At 33.5% G+C, this 18,495-nt stretch overlaps 1 protein-coding gene across 5 annotated transcripts in view; it reads left to right on the top strand.

Annotated features, from left to right (window-relative positions):
* Sbf (SET domain binding factor) overlaps window positions 1–18,495 on the top strand; it is a 59,900-nt gene that overhangs the window by 3,530 nt on the left and 37,875 nt on the right. For 3 of the 5 annotated variants that reach the window (XR_014878631.1, XM_085195974.1, XM_085195973.1), the window contains exons 2-4: window positions 5,022–5,107; window positions 5,241–5,396; window positions 6,207–6,248. Coding sequence is in view for 4 of the 5 variants with exons in the window: in XM_085195974.1 (XP_085052100.1) it covers window positions 5,022–5,107; window positions 5,241–5,396; window positions 6,207–6,248 (284 nt within the window). In the remaining variant the exon portion in view is untranslated. The remainder of the gene's footprint in view (window positions 1–5,021; window positions 5,108–5,240; window positions 5,397–6,206; window positions 6,249–18,495) is intronic. The other 2 variants (XM_085195975.1, XM_085195976.1) reach the window with 1 other exon arrangement.

Raw genomic sequence — 18,495 nt, 5'->3', positions numbered from 1 at the left:
CTTCGGATTTCTAACAATATAATATAGCTATACTAGTGAAATACATTTTTTTTATAACGATTCTCTTTGCCTTGTTGCCAAAGCGAGGACTGACTGGAAATCGAACCCACAACCGTCATGCTTACAGTGAAACATTTACAGAGAGATATATAATAAATAAACAATTTGTATTTAGAGTATTGTGTTGTGAAACTCGGGGACCTGCACGTTCGACCTCGAAATCCTGATAGTTTACTTGTCGACCTTCTACAGTTTAAAGGTGCAATAAACGCCAAGTTGTACATTAGGTAGATGATTAGCTAACACTCGTATTTATAAACCCCTCTCTCAACTATGAGATAGATCTCGAGATGCCATTTTAATTCATACTTTATAATGTATGAATGAAACGGCATCTCAAGATCGATCTCAGAGCTGAGAGATGGTTGTAAATGAAGGTCTAAATCTGTTTATAAAAACAGAACAAGTGATTTCTCTTTTTTTTATTTTTTTCTTAGTGTTAGTATTTATTTTGAGTTATTACTTGCTATCTACAAAGTTTCAAAAGTTTGTTTATATTGATATATGGAATAAAAATTAAAACATTTAAAATTCTCATTATATTAATAACTTAAACCCTTACTCGATTATAGTTTGTTTTATAGTAATATCTGGATATTAAGAAACGTGCGATAAAATCTGTCTAGACATTATTAAAAACCGCCATTATATGGTAATTTTATGCAATATGATGAAAGACAATAAGTAACTGTGTAGTTACAACTTCCTTGAGGAAGTAAATAAATTAAATAATGCTCATCTTTGACGACGTAAAATAGTGTTTTATAGTATAATACTATACATCAAATATTATTTGTTTTAACAATATAGTGCGAATAGCTCGCCTATACTTACTTACTATCTATACCTACTCTAATCTCATGAACTACTGGTTCGAATTGCAAAATTCTTTTTATATTGGATAGTTCACTTATCGTATAAAACTATAGCCCTATATTGCATCCCATGATTAGCGTCTATTTGTCAGGATATAACTACAAAAACAATCTTGTTTGGGGCCAGTCATGATGCAGGACCACAAGCGTGTGACTGAACGCGACAGGTTGTCCGTTCGATTATCGCTAGAGTATATGAAATATTTGCTGTTTTGAAACTTGAAACTTCTATATACCTATATACAGCGTGTTTCACGTTAACTCAGTTAAATACTTGTCGCTACACGTGAGTCGCATACGAGCATTCCGACAATTTCGAGCCTGATACGAATATTTTATTAGCCCATTTATATTCAGTTGTGAATTTTAAACTAATTTTATGATAATAAGTTTTTAGTTGGCTTTTGTATGCATGTTTCACATATGGATGTTAAATGATGATGTTTTCGTTATATTTCATTTAATTTGTTATTAGGTATATTGTAGTTTATATTTATTCATTAAGATAATTTTACGACATCCAATGTATTTTAAAATTGGGCGGTGCGTGGGGAACGGTGGTAGGTTCCCTCTGCCTGCCCTGCTATATGAGGTATACAGCGTGAAAGAAAAACAAAATGCAGCACTATTCAGAGCAACGCACCCCATTAGGTACTCATCTAACAAAGCATTTCTTCGTAGACCAAAGAATTACCGTTTAAAGTGTACAAAGCGGAACCAAAAATGCCACTCGCTGAAACTTTCATGCAAAATGTTTTAGTTAAATTGTGTAATTAGAATGCGAGTCCTTTGTTCCGGGTGTTTAAAAAGCATATTTAACTGTGATTTTTTTTTGTAAAGTTAACGACGTGGCTTTTAACCTTCACTAGAAGTAGTTAATGGCTGTGCTTTTTTTTTATTTTTTGTATGCAATTTTTGAGTAGTGTGATAAGGATAGACTTGGTTTAATTTTAATTTGTAGCTTTAATTTTTTTTATTTTAATTATTATTGGGGGCGCTACATTGGTACAGCGTATGTAAATGCGACGATTGTCTGTTCGATTCCCACTCGGGAGAATTCATTGTTTACATTTCCCCGCTTTGATAGCAAGACAAAGTGCGACGTTAAAATCCGCCACTCACCTAGCAATGCCTTAGCGGAGCGGATCGGAGCCTATTCTACTATATACAGGACACATGCATGAAGTTAAAAAAAAAATTTAAGAACATTTTCCTAAAAACACCATTTTAGTGTCAAGAAACATTTTTCGTACAAGATTCTAACTCACATTTTACGAATGCATGTTCTTCATTGCAGCTAATTGCAATATTAAGTTAGAGAGAGAGTAAAACTTCTTTTAAGATTTATATTTAAATCCTACTTGTGAGAAAGTTTGTCAAACGTGTTATTGTGTCTCTCTCTGTGCTGATAAGAAATATAACGCTGCATGTTGGTGATGGTGCCCTTAAATATGATATGATAGGTGATAGTGACTGATGATTGACAGATATGAAGTTAAAAATATAAAGAAAGAAATATTAAAGTAAAAATTAGAATAAACTCAATCATTTAACAAATTTTGGTAGCACTCCTATTTTAATACATTATAAAACATAAAACTTTTATCCTTGACATGGGAAGGTCGTGAAATAAAACGTGATGTCGTGTATGCTTTAATATTTGTATTCGTGACTTAATTGTAATGGCGATGAAAACTACTTTGGGTCATTAAAAATACAAGTGCCTATGTTATTATTTTGCTAATTATGATTATATTATAATAGGCAAAGGGAATCTGGTGTTAAGACATTCTGTTTTTTATTTTCCGCCCTATTTCCGAGACATTGTGTGTAGAGTGACGGAACTCAACGGTGGGCTTTGTTTATTTATTTCTGAAATTTTACTCTTTCTTAAGTTTTAAATATATTTAAGTTTAATATTAAACTTATATTTTGATTTAGTAATTAATAGCAGTTTGACAGGCAGTCAATGAGTGATAAGTAGAAAATTATCACAAAAATTAAATGATTGATAGTGCACAAAGTATGCTGGTAATCGATTGTGATATAGAATTGAGATATGTATAGGTGATTGATCTGGAATAGGAAATACCTACTTGGCGAGCACTACGTTATAAGGCATTTAATTATTATCAGCTATTTGTTATATTTCATATATTAGATAATTGTTATATTTTATATGTAAATTAAATAGCATATAGGATAAATTAAAATACCAAATGCCAAATGGGCCGTCGTGGCGTAGTCTGTCAGCGTCTAAATGTGAACACGACGGTTTTAGGTTGGTTTCCCACTCGGAGAACAAAGTATTTCCATTTCTTCGTTTTGAAAATTTGGCGCAAAAGTGGGGAAAGGAGTGTTATAACACTAAATTCCCTCCCTCCTACCCTTTGCCTGACCTGCAATATACGAGTTGCAGACTATTAAAACTATCAAGGCATTGTTGGCAAAAGCAAATTGGACACGCAATGTAGAGAACTGAGTGTCTTAACACTAGGTTCTCTCTGACTGCACCCTCTAATTAAATGTAAATGTAACTGGCAAGTCGTTCAATGTCGCGGTCATGGGTGTTATACTGTATGTTACAAAATTGTGTCACGAAACGTGTGAACTTGGCCGTTACGTAAATATGGAAACATTAATACTAAGAATTTTTCTTTACTGGTATAGTGTCGTGTTAGTAGAATATTTGAATATAGTTTTTGTATGTGTTATGTTCACAACTGCGGTGTAGGTATTCAGTTCGAATCGAGATTAATTAGGATATCATATTTTTTATTACTACGATACTTGTTTTAAATAATTTGATTATAGCTTATTTATAATCATATATCACTTCTAGAATTTAAATACATTCCGGCGGTTTACTAGTGTTATATTTAATTGTTGATCAAAAAATACTATAAGACTTATTCATTATTTTCTGAACAAAGTTACTGTTAAACTGTCAAATTCTCAGTATCCTGTAGTATCCTTCTACTAAATGCGTCTTTATTTGCTTATTTCATTTGCATACATATATTATTGTCACAACTGCAATGTCTGTAATACCGAGTGGAAAATCGTATGTCAAGTGAAACTCCCACTGGGGGTTGCGGTTAATACTCCGAAGATATATGGCATCTCGTGTTAAGGCAAATTATACATAGCCTTGATGTTTACAATTAATTTAAAATACATATTATAGAGATATTTGTCCCAATCTCTTCTTTAATTAACAAAAATGTGACTTGTATTTCTCTTGGGTTATCTGTTTAACCTACTGAGAAGTAAAGTCATTCAACGTTATCTGTTGAAACAATAGTTAATAAAACATATCAGGTAGCGGATCTTAACGCCGCACTACTCTAGTTCTAGTTCTAGTTTAGATGGTTACAATTTTAACCAAAATTTTACAACCAGGAACTATTCTTGAACCACTTCACAGGTTTACACGAATAGTGGGTCACGGCCTTGCCCGAGAAGTCGTTATTGTCGTTGACACGCGGAATGTCTGACGGAGCGTCCACTAATGAGCTAAACTTGCTTAAACAATCTGTGATATCTTTAGACGCCGGTGAAACGTCGCAACGTATTAGGTACAACTATGCGACGGAGTTATTTTTCAATTTGGTGATTATTTTTTGTTTGGCCTTCTATCGTTAATTTGATATTTGGTGATAAAACCTAGTGTCAAGACTCATTCTCCGTTTTGTTTCGTCGATGTTCGATGAGGCATTGTATGTTGAATGGCGGAGCTTAACGCTACACTTTGTGCTTAATTTAGTTCATTAATTATAGCTTTCAACTGCCCTCATGATATTTAGTTTGTTATTCACAAATTTCTAAGGTAAAAACAAATGGTATTGTGTTTAAATTAAAAAAAATCATAGGTGTTTGAGGTCATTTACTGTTCATGTTATGCGACAATGCAGTATTACTGTATTGTTCCTACTGTACCAAGATGAAATTAAAAAGTTTATATTTATAAACCTATTACTTATTCGGTGTTATTTATTGAACCAATTGTTTGAAGATAAACTATTACTAATAGTTCAAATTAATCTACATATTTATATTTTGAAATGTAATTTCCATTTGTTTCAGGAGGTGGACTTAGCAACGGCATCATCCTTCAACGATTCCCTGAGGTGAACTGGGACGACACACCATTCCACGACGGTATAGAATGGGTAAGATTAAACGATTAACGAATATTTACAAAAATGATATGAATGCAAATCTCAAATAGAAATTATAAAACTTTGGAATTTTATTAATTTTAAGAATTAATCGCAGCTAAATTAATACTGTTTGTATTGTTAGTTCTGCCAACCGCAAGGATGGGCTCTCTCAACAGAGAGATCAGAGCCTCGTTTCTACGTGTCGGTCCTGACAGACGTGGACGCGAACAGGCACTACTGCGCCTGTCTCTGCTTCAACGAGACCGTTGCAATCACACCCACGAAGCCTGCGGACGAGGTGAGCACTGCCCTAGACTAATTTACTGAGACTTCAATTCCAATAAGATTGATGAATCGTGGTCGCGCTGAAGGTAGATAGATGGGTGCAAAGATTTGTTTTTCCGATCCCAAAACTGGGCGGGAAATGGCGGGTGGAGTGTCTTGACACTGAGTTCCCTCTCTATACAACGCCGCCCGTGTTAAGCTAAAATAAATAAAATGACGTCACAAACTAATACCATACAAGACGGTATTGCAATTATATAACGTATCCGGATACCGCTCGCCGCTGTGCCGATCGACCTTTAATATAAACGTTCCACTCTAATAGTTTGACTGCTTCACGGTGGTTATTCTATATCTTAAGGTCGTTCAATGATTCTAAACAGAAGCTAGGAAGTTGATTTTTTATCGTATCGTTTTGTATCGACACGTAGTTTATTTGGCTGTTGGTTCTAAATTTGGTATGAAAGGAAAATAAACGCATTGTGTTTTTCACATTTCAAATAGTATATTTTTTGTATAAGTAAGCTTTAAGTACCAGTTAAACAATATATAATGTAAATATAGAGAAACTGCATTTTCAGCGATGGGTTATAACACTAGTATTAAATATTCCTACAAAAAGTATATCAAATATAAAACATGATATATTTTAATTGTTAAACTAACTTTTCGGCTACATTGAATTTCTGGACTTGCTTTTTTGAAAGCGAATCCTTCATTATGGCACCTTACGGATCTTAGATGAAACTTTGTGATAGATTAAGGATTTTTTTCACATAGTACCTATATGCAAAGATAACAAATAATTATTTAATTTTAACAGATATTTCCTACTAGTTCCTTTTCCAGTCCCGCGGGATCTATGGTAAGAGGCAGTTCAATTTTATGTATTAGTTTTGCCCATAAAAGTATGTAAAAAAACTAACAGAGAGACAGACCTTCCATTAGTCTTGTTGATATTTAGATGCTATTGTATATTATGTTGTATTTTGTGTAATTATCAGAATAAACATTTTTTCTCGTTTTCATACATATTACATTGTATGTATTCCCAGCTAATAATTACTATAAACATTATGCTATATCATCATTTGTATCTTAAATATGTACTGTAAGTGTACCAAATTTGAATATTTTAGTTTAGGCTCGGTAGCTCGGTAATTACGTTGTTAATTAACGTTAAAAAATACTAATGCTAAATGTATTCATAATAGCTTACATGAGTGAGATAGTGTGTATTTTTTATAAAAAATACTTTTTAGAAAACATTAAATTTAAACATAGCGGGATTTGAACCCTCACCTTTCAGAAACCGTCCAAGCGCTCGGGCCAACTATGCCATACATTCTCCTTGGGCTACGTTTTTTTTTGTGGTTTTCCGTAAACCACCATATACCACCATATATTTATACAAATAATTTTAACATTACCCAGAACAATCTGACTCCACATTGACTGACTCTTGATTGAATCTGAGTCGACATTGACGAGTTTCCGTTCCAAGATAACGAACAACAACAATTGTATCAAATGTACTGTACGAACGCTTAGCCCTTTGATAAGTATTTCACTGCCATTACTGTTTTCTATGTAAATTGTTTTAAAAGATTACATTCTATAAACATGTTGTTATGTAAATTGTGCTATTTTATTAACTTTACATAAATATTTTTTTAAGTGGTTATGTTGCAATGCCTTTTTAACTAGTATTTTAAGTGGCTTGACTTTAAAAAAATCGGGAGGAAATTGAAAAGTAAAAAGTTATAAATAATATTTCAGTGCATATTCTTTGATCAGGCCTCAGAAAAATATCATTGTTTTCTTAAACAAACATAGATTTTAACATAAAAAAGCCATTCCATCGTCTTCTGTTAATTCAACATAGACAAATACAATAATTTCATACAAAACTCAAATATGATTCATATTTACCTCGACATATAAATGTTTACAATAAACTTTAGTAATTTTCACAACCTATTGTACTTTGACATTAAAATGAGTCAATCAGACCAATGTTAGATAGTCAGTGTTAGTTACAAAGTGACACTACAGCAAGTGTCGGCCACTTCCGGCCGCCGCGCGCTATCTCTGTCAAGGGCACAAAGCTGGAACATTTAGGTTTCAGTGCTTCAAGTTATATATAGGTGCGCTCCAGTCTCTTGTGAGGATGAGTTGAATTGAGCTTAATTAGAAACGTGGTGACGTTATTTAAGTTTATTACTTAGAATGTTTTTTTAGATATTTTATTTTGTATGATAAATATTATTTGCTTAAATTACTTCGCTCTGGTAACGAGGTAAAGCGTGGTGTTAAGTTCGACGAAAAGTGGGGATTGGCAGTGTCTTAACTCTGGGCTTCCAATTTCACTCTGATTATTACTTACCATACGCGGGATACAGCGTGAAGCTAAAAAAATATTACATTTTTGTTACATTTAAGCATAAAATATAATTTAAGGAAAATCAATAAGTGTTTGTTAATGTAAAGTGTAAATAAAAAAAAATTATTGAATATACTCTACGAGGCCATTGTAGCTTAGTGGCATTACCTCTAATTATAAACGCGGTGATAAGTTATTTCCTCTAAATTGGTTTAGAAAAAATCAAATAGAATAAGCGTGTTGATTGGCGGAACTCAACACCGTGCGTTGTCTCGTAAGAAATGAAAATGCCCCCCCCCCCCCAACAATAACTTTAAGCTGTAATATTTGTTGTTTTAGTAAAATGCGAAACAATAGCGGTATTCTATAGTAATGGCGTAGCAATGCTATTGAGCTAGAATCGAGTGCATGAACCCCGTGCGCGGTGCGGCTGAGGCTATGTTTATTTTTATGGCGCTCTTCCGGCGTCTGTTTATGTGTGCGCTATCTTGTGTTATATGTTAATTTAATTAATTCCTGCCTTAGTTTCTTGGTTGTAAATAGCTCGTATAGTATCGTATTATTGGTATTTAATATGTTAATTTTTTTAGCTTCAGGATAGGCAGGGGAACCTAGTGTTAAGGCACTCCGTTCTCTACTTTCCGTCTAATTTTCGAGGCATTGCGTATTGAGTGGGGGAACTCAACGCTGCGCTTTGCCTTATTACCAGAGGGAAAAAAATGAAAATATTAAATATTTGATTCCTTCGAGTGGGAATCGAACCTAAAAGCGTCGCAATTACAGTCACACAATTGTGTCACTGCGCTTCGATGGCCTCTAATTAGTTAATAACAAACAAAAAAAATGAACATCTATAAAGTAATTATAATGTTTTTTGATAATCTATATATGTACTTGAAATGTGGATTATTTTATTTCGTTTCATAAAGACAAAATAATTGACATATTTCTATTTAATCAATGTTTCAAGTGTAAGATAATATTTTTTGTTATTTAAATTCAAAAGAATTTATGACTTTGCATGAAAAGCATTATATTCTAAGTTTATAATAACGTCCATATCGTATGCAAATGCCCATATAATCTACATCGAGGGTAGATGCACTTAATGGGTCCCGTTTCCTATTCATGAGTCACAGTCACGGCACGTTTATCGCCCGGCTCCCCATCTCCCCATCTCGACGGCACGAAATGGTAAACAATGCAAATAATTGGATTTATTATACGATTTGCCAAGATACTATTCCTGCTTGGGGTAATTTTGTTGTCTAAACGATTGGCCGTAATAGGTTTTGAATTTTAGTAGGTTTGGTATTGTTTTGTTGTTTTGAATTGATATTATTGTGTTGAATTGATACTGGAAATTGGCAAAATATTCTACTTTTTTACGCTACTTGTTTTTGCGTATGTTTAAAGATGTAATGATTTTTGTGATGAGATTTTGCTAAGTAATAATAAAGTTTAGTGTGTGTCTCAATATTTTCTTTCCACTGTCTGCTGCTTTTTTAACATAAAAAAAAAAAAATGTTTTTCTTATATGTAGAAAATCTTATTTTAATGCTAGGTTGCTTTTATATAATAACACGGCAGATGTTAAATATATTTTAAAATGGAAGCAAAAACTCATGTGCCCCTCAGGCCTCAAGTCATACACCTGTTGATTTGAGTGGTCCCTTCCGTTCTGATCTATCTCAAGCGTAAATAATTGTGTTACGAAGAACTCTGACATCCGTGACTCATGGTTAGGCTCGATGGACAATTTATTTAGTAATTTTATATTTTAATCTTAAATTTCACTTTTCTAGTGTGGTTTTATAGTATAATATCGTCAGATTTCCCTTCTGGATACTAGGCTTTCGTTTGGATATTAGATAATGCTTATAAATTTTCCTTAATACTTTAAATATTTCTTTAGTAAATAGCATTTACTCAAATACACTCAGATCGATGTATATAAAAGAATAGATTAAGAATGCGCAAATATTGGAGAGCTATACATAAAAAAAATCGAATCGAATACGTTTTTATAGTCTTCAACAAACAGAAATGCTCAGATATCACAGACTTCGATATTTCAACGGCATTTTTTCATTTCCATTATAAAAAGGCTCCTCTGCCACAGTCGCGCGCCGTACCGTAGCCCGCACCTACTGCCATGATGAATTAGTATGCGCTAGACAGCCACTTTTCCGGTGTCTATTGTACCATATAAAATTCTTCTGCAGGTCCTACGTAATACGTACTGTTGTTTTTGCCTATTCTTATTTACTTTATGGTATTTTTTTTGTGAATGTAGACTACGTATTTACTATTTATTATAATCATAATCATAATCATAATATTAATTATGTGAAATCAGTAAAAAAGTAGCTGATTACTTTAATTGTGAAGAAACAGCGCGACGTTTATTTGCGCCAGTACGTCACGCAATGTCTCGAATTTCGGCGGACAGTGGAATGTCTTAACATAAGATTTATAAGATTATCTCAGGGCAGAAAAAAGTGTTAAGCTGGAAAAGAAATCCGTTATTCTAGATTGATTGTGTTTGATAATTATACGATTTTCTTTTATTTAATAAATTTTACTTACTTGAATGCTCTGATAACTTACTAGCAAGAGTAGCAAGCAAGTTACTATACTCGTATAAACTTAAATGATCTGTAAGTCACGGTCCACTATACGAGTCTGTTTTCAGTCTAATAACTTATTCTAATAAATAAATAAAATATAAGGATGTGGATACATAATGTGTATCTATATTTAATTATAAAATCTCAGTGATTTTTTTATGTTTATACGTAAAGGGTATGTTATTTTGATATTTGTCTTTTTTATTATTATTATTAATTTTCATAAACGCTTATTATTTTAAGTGTACTTCTTTCCAAAAAATTGTTTTTGAGTATTTAGTAGACACAATCGTAAGATAATATTATACCACCACCTCACCACCGCACCTGTAGCTCCTCTGGTGCTGCACGGGGTCGTGGGCGCCGGTGATCACCATTTGCCTTGTCCTTTTTCCGTAAAAAAAATATTAGTAATATTGAGCTAGCAAAGCAGAAACTTAGATAGAAATGTGAATGTAAGGGAACAATCAAAGAGGATTTCTCGAAATTCTTACGGGAGCGAGAAATGACAATATTTTCCAACCAAGAGCCAATATTTCTGTTCTATTATAAATGGTTATACAATAACAATGAATTATCTGTCTATAGATAGCAATTGAACGAGATCACGCAATATCAAATTTGAATAATAAACTTTATGCCCCAATCTGATTTATCGAACGGATACTCATAGCTTTAACGTTTCTTTTATGCCAGTTCTATATATGGCCGAATGGGGGCATTGGGGGCATAAAACACGGAGCTGTATCGTTTCTTTACCAAGGATTAAATGGACGTCGTTCCGTAACAAATGTGTGCCATTACTTGGCGGTGTATTCTTTTTGTATCGCATTAACAAGAGGGAAAATCTCTTTTGTTTCTTTATTTTTATGTTTATAAGTTACTTGAGTATGTTTGTTAAAATTATTTGATATTTACGGTCGACGTTATACTTATCAAAATGTTGTTAGAAATTAGTATTCCAAATTATTTTATGAATGATGATATTTTCGTTATATCTAAATCTATTCTTTGAGGCCATTTAATTTTTATACGTCGTCAAGAAATTTAATAAAATTAGCTACATCACATACATATATTATGTACAGACCGATCGACGCGTCATTGCTATCCTGAAGTTAGGCTTTCTGAACGTTTTGCGTATAGACCGTACAGTTAATTACAGAGGAGCCACGGCTCGTCAACCGCACTATACGAGTACATAAAGCGTAGCGTGTTATCAACAAAAAGGATTGGTATGTGTTTAGTAATTCGATTCCTCGAGGCTTAACCGCAATGCTGAATGTAATTTGAAACTTGTTCGTTCTAGATATTTATTTATTTTGTGTAACGTACTTATGCAAATATGTAGGTTAAATTAATGTGTATATTGAAAATTATACTTTTATCAGTCCCAATTAATATATTAATTTAATATTAATAATAGTTTTATTTACTTAGTTTTAGGCTGTTGTGGCGTAGTGCGATAGTTTCAGACCTGAAACCCTACGGCGTGGATTCGAATTCCATTCGGGTTGATTGATTGTATTTAAATTATAGTAGTTTATCCGTCCCGGTATACAAACGTGACGTTGACTTACGCCACTCAACAAGCAATGTCTCGAAAATTGGGAACGAGTACCTTACGGTTTCCTTTGTCCTGCCATAAACGGGATACGATCTAAAGCTAAAAAAAGGTTTAGTGTTAAATAAATACAAAATACATAGAGTTACATATAGTATGGTTTAGCGGGCGACTCACACCCACTGACGCATCACATCGGTCCCTCGAGGCGTAAAGGAGGCATTAGGAACCTAGCGAGCTTTTATTTTTTAGTAACGAGATGAGCCAGCCCGAACGTCCCCTTTGAGAGAACACGTCATTGTGGTAAATTGAGGGTAGCTATACTAGAAAAATTACTTTATAATTTCATTTTCCTAGAACATAATATTATTTAGCTTTTCGCTGTACTCTGCACATAACAGAGTAGGCAGAAGGAACCTGCCTGCTCGCATTCAGATACTTTCGGTCTCCACCTTCCGCCAAATTCTAGAGACATTGCGTGTTGAGTGGCGGAACTCAACGCCGCGCTTAGCCTCGTTACCGCAGCTAGGAAATAAAAGTATTAGAAAATCAATACATTGAGTGGGAATCGAACCCACAAGTTGTCGTGGTTACAGTCTTACACTTGTGTCCTTCCGCCACGACTGTCCTCAGTATCCTTGGTATGAAATTTATATTGACTGGTTGTTTGGTCGATAGGTATACTTACATAAAATACTTATATAAAAGGAATTTTAAGTTATACGTAAGCGTTTCTTAGACCTACTTTTAATTTCTAAGCTAAGTTATTTTACTTATACCATACTATGGATGGTAGTGAGTTCAAATACGATTTGTATTTTGCTCGTGCTACTTATACTTAGAACAGCGTTGGGTTTCGCTACCTAGCTTATAATCTTTTTTAAGAAATGTAGAGTCGAAAACAGTGGGACTCTCACACAAATATTATCGTTGAAACTATCAAGTTCGAGTCTACTAATGGATTTCTGCGTACTCTCCCATTTTATGAATATATGGCATTGTCATAGATTTTGATTATAAATTTCTATCAAGTTAACATAATGGCGGTTGACTTGTGTTGGGACTTGTGTGAGCACTCTGCTGGATTGTTTTGTTCACATGTCTTTTTATAATTAAAAGTTCTTTTTCTATGAAAAGAACTCTATGCTCGAAAATTTTCAAGATACTTTGTGGTTTTGTGGCTTTAAAATATTTCTTAGGCAATTTTATCCTGTTGTTTAGTTTATATATTTGTTTATTTTACATGTAGGTAAATTGCGGAAGACCTATAGTGCGTAATTATAGGTCTTCGTATGTATGTTATGAATATTTTAATGATTTATGTTAGGTATGTCTTCATTGTCATCGCTATGAAGGAAAGAACGAAGTCGAAATCGAATCGAAATTGTTTTTTAATAAAAAAAAGCAGAAATAAAGGTCTCCATTATTGCGTTTCATATAAAATGAAAGAAAATCTAATACTTGCATACAGTAGCGTTAGTCAGTGTTTCCAGTGCCAATCACATGTAACTAAGAGTATTGTGATATTTTGTATCATTTAAGATGCTATATTGATAGTTCTCTGACGCACTGTGACTTACGATTGATGGTTTCTAAAGTGCACTGAATTGATCTTATACGAATCGTACACGTTATTACTGCTACTACGATAGTGTGACTTCATTGAAATAGACATTGAATTTTAATATTAATAATCAGCCTGTTAAGAAGTATTTTATAAATTCATTTCTACAATGTATTCTAAAGTTGACTTTAGTTCAAGTTCATTTTAAATTTGGTTAGGTAGAGACAGAAGCTCGGACAGTGAAGGCCTATGTTATATATTTTGCATGGTCCAAGTATTGCTCTGAGCTCCACTCTTCATTAGTTCCTAAATTACAATGTGCTACGTCATAAGGCCGATAGAATTTGTTGTAAGGTATGACTTATGGAGTATTAATACTTCGAAGATTTATTTCTTACATCTCGGCCCTCCCATTAACTATTACGGGTCATTGACTTAGTCGTTAATACGTACTTGTTTGTAGGTATATTATAGTATGAAGATGCAGGCTTGGTTGGATGCGGCATAACAGTTATGTACACGCTAATAGTTATTTTTAATGCTTATTCTTGTTATTGAGTTTTTTTAGCTTCATGCTATGTTTTTTTTAGCTTCATGCTAATGTCCTTCACATTGCAGGGTAGGCAGAGGGAGCGAGGAACTGAAAATAATAAATATTTCATTTCTCCGAGCTGGAATCGAACTTAGAACTTGTCACGTTTGAACTTGTCACGCAAGCTTGTGTCCCTGCGCAACGACGGCCTCCAAAGAATTATTTATTTGTATTGTTTTAAATTATGAAAGAATAGAGTCAGCCAATCTATTGGATTTCAGAAGCTATACTAATAGTTTTGTATATATTCTAATGAAAATTCATCTAGTAGATAGTAAGTTCATTCCGATAATTTCCATATAAAAATAATATTATATACATAAAATTAGTTTTATAATCGCGTTGTTCTGTTTTTGCCACATTCATTTATACATAATATGTATGTTCAACTAAAAATGATTTAATTGAAACGATCCTAGTGTGGCCAGTCTCTATGGCGTACATTAATTATAAGGTGAGATCATGTTGTCATCATCATCTCGTACTTTACATTTGTACAGGATTCCCGCGCATGAAAAGAAATAATCTTTTGAAGAATTCGCTTCTCCTCTCTACTTATTCCTCACTTTTTATTTATAGTCATTGTAAATTAATATTGACGCGTAGTTGTGGGTTCGATTCCCGCTCGGATAATAAATTACTTTTATTTATCTGTTCTTGTATTTACACAAATTCACTTAACACCTTCTCTTTCTTTCTTTTATTTATACGGGAAGAAACAGAGTGTCTTGACACTAGATTCTCAACGCCTTCACTGTTATATGCGGTACTAGCGGCCCGCTCGCGGTTTCACCCGCGTGAACTATGTTATTATTAATTTCTGTCTCCATGACTACGTCCTAGTGACGTCTATGCAAAATTTGAGACTCCTAGCATTTGTAGTAACGAAGTTTCATACAAACTTTCGACCCCAAAAACAATCCCTTAGAAGTCGAATATTGCAAATTCCCGTCTTAGCGAGCACCTACGTCCTATAAGTAACTCCTATGCAAAATTTGAGATTCCTAGCACATGTAGTTTCTGAGATTTCGTGATGAGTGAGTGACCTTACGATTTTATATATATAGATACACTGTGGAGCTACAAATAAAAAATATTTGCTAGTGATAAATGAATTATTTTACCTATTTCACGTTATTTGTTGTGTAAACCTACCTTAACCCAACCTGGTTGCAAATTTGCCATAGCCGCCTGTCCCAGAACAAAAGAGTGTGACGGCTCTGACATCTCGGCCTCGTTCTCTATTGTCTGAATATATGTAGTCGCTTTTAAATGATGGTGGCGGCGGCGTTGTGTATATGTTTAAAGTAGACATGCTCGTAGGTATTCTTAATGATTGTGCTTTCAATTACTTTGACTTCTGTTCAAGAGTAAATGTTCGTATTGACTAGACTTTGGAGTCTTTGGTGTTCACGCTGTATCCCGCACAGAACAAGGGGGGGGCAGAGATAACCCTTAAACTTAGTGTAAGACATTCCATTCCAATACCCCACGCATCGTCCGCATCGTCCGATACACTATAAACTAAATGTTATTTCTTTAATGTTTAGTTAACTTGTTTAATATATCAACAGTTTAGACTGGTCTGTGGCACCAATCCTGTATATTTACTTTGCCATTCGACTAAATAAAAGCATCTAAAATTAAGTTTGGCCGCCCACAACGCTTGAATATACGCTAATTTAAATAACTTTCTATACAGGCAGTACCTACTGCTGTAAAGGCAGAAATATATATTTTTACCTTTAGACGAAAATTGGGAATCTAATGCTAACTCACTTCAGTGGCAACAGCAACAGATAGCGCACACTTTTTTATTATCCTCCGAGAGATTCGATATTCATGAAGGGAGTGTCCAATGGATGAAATATAAAAAAAATAAATGACTAAATTGAATTAACAAACACACATAACTTATGTATTTGGGCTCTTATAGTATTAAAGTCATACTACAGTCATGATATTGTAATTTTTTCCTCCATAGTGTTTTATTATTTTTTTTTTTATATTATTACTTTGTACTATATCCTTCATGTATAACAATGACGGTGATAATGAAGCGTGTGATCTCTTTGAAAAGCTTTATAGTAGTACCGCTTTACATAAAGAGCTTTTGACTACTGAAGTGTAGTTGTAAACAGAGGCGGGGATTGTGCGGGAATATTACAGTCATAGTTAAATGGCGATAATGGTTCGTCACTTAAAACGATATATATCATACTAGTCGTTGCTTCCAGCTTTGCGTGGATTTTTAATACGTAAGTTGCAAATTTTCATTTTTGAGTTTTGGAATTTCTAGAAACCCGCCTAATTCTCCTCTGCACTCACTAATTTATCTAAAATGTACATTATTCTTTCATTATTATTTCTTGAGAACTGTTTACACATATTTATTAACAATATTCATTATAACAATCTAGTTCAATTGGCTTTATGTTTCACTTCCTATACTACTCTCTTAAACCTTTAAAATGGAGAGAATAGAGCCGTAAAACATAATTCTCTTTGCCGCTTAATCAAATAGTAGGTACAAGAGACGTTGCCTGCCTCTCCAGATCGATAAATTGATATTGGCCATGTAAATGTACGCGTCGTGCCACCATGTTTTGTATCTCTATGAGCTTAATGAGACCTCAGTGCGGGTGGATCAGGGCATGAGTGGCTTTAATTAAAAAAGGCTATGATTTTCCTTTATTGTACATTGTAAATGAGCATATACTTATACATATTTCCTTGTGTATAGTCGAACATGTTTGGTTTTTTTCTGTATATTCATATAATAAAAAAATATTTGATATAAAGCTTAAGAACTTTGATTAAAATGAATATTTTCTTACAATTTTATATTTATCGTTACATTTTATCGCTCATTTAGTTCAACAATGACGTATTTACACTTTTTAAAATATATATTGATATTTGCCTTGTGATATTTTACAAAGTGCAAATAGTACACGTTAATATATTTAATTTTTAAAAAAGTACAATGGCGTCATTGTAGCACCAAATGAGGTGATAAAATAAAATATAGAATATTTGTATTTTTTATTTAATAAGTTACTATATGATATATTTAAACGTAAATAAATATATAGTCATATAAAATTTATGATACTGTTTCGTTTTAGCTGTCTTCAATTTCCAGAAAGCTCGTAAAACAAGAACGGCTTTCAAGTACCGTCGTAAAGAAAAGCGGAAGGACGGTAACTCGATAAACTTGTTTAGGCACCAGCGTAATGTATAGCGATTTTAGTTATATTGAAAACACTGTGTTTTTTTACGCTTCAACCTGTATTAGCCTATATGTAACACGGTACTAGTGAACCTAGTGTTAAAACTCTCTCTTCTTCACTTGTCGCCAAATTTTCGGAACTCAATGGCGCTCAAAGCAAGCAATGAAAATAATTTATTCTCCCCAGTGAGAATAGAACCCACAATCGTCGCGTTTATAGTCCAGACACTGTGCCGCTGTGTCGCGACGGCTTCTTACTTTAATTAACACTTACAATGCTAATTATCGGTATCGTACCTTTTACACTTCTTAATTATAGTTCTAAAGAGTAATTGATGTGCTATAGCGATGTATATCTTCATTTTATTTCGCCTCTAAAATTACTGTAACAAATTACTGTACCTGTTTTAATTAGGTTGATTCCGTTTTTATCATTTTTATTTGAAATGAAATGGTGTTGTGATACTTTTGATGTAGAAAATTTTATATGACTCACTTTGACCGGACTTGTAGTTTAAGTGCGAGGCAATGGTTGTGAGTTCGATTCCCACTCGTAAGAATGAGTTTTTTCTATTTTCTCGTTTTGGTAACAATATGATTTCCGCTGCTCAATAAATTAAAATCAATAAATTTAGGCCGACCATAGGGCACAGAGTGTCTTGACACTAGGGCTCCTCTGCGTATCCTAATAGCGTGAAGCTAAAAAAATATATTAAGTATATATTTGTAAATTCTTGTCTTCACGTTTTTGGTGGAGAAGTACTCAAACAGGTTATATAAAAAAAAGTTATAAACGATGCATACGCACGCAACCATCGAAAGATAATCAGTTTATACCTTAAAACTGTTGCGTAAGTACGGATGCGTGTTACATTTACTGGCTATTGTGATAGAAATCATATGTGATTGAGTTTGTACATTAGTTAAGAATTTTACTTTCGTTTCTTTTTTATTAAAAATCTTTTATTTTTTATGTCGCAACCTGACAACCTAGTGTTAAACACGCCGTTCGCCGTTAAGCCACTTCCGTTCCTCATTTCACGCCGAAACCTTGAGGCAAAATATTAAATATTTCACTTTTCTCGATTGGGAATCGAACCCATGCGCTTACAGACGTTCTTTAAATAATAGCCCAATTTCCCACGAA

The sequence above is a fragment of the Heliconius melpomene genome, chromosome 13 (assembly GCF_056956725.1).
Source record: "Heliconius melpomene rosina isolate 202511_hmr_F chromosome 13, ASM5695672v1, whole genome shotgun sequence".
Lineage (NCBI taxonomy): Eukaryota > Metazoa > Arthropoda > Insecta > Lepidoptera > Nymphalidae > Heliconius > Heliconius melpomene.
The sequence above is the reverse complement of the archived record's forward strand: the minus strand, read 5'-3'. Positions and strand labels throughout refer to the sequence as shown.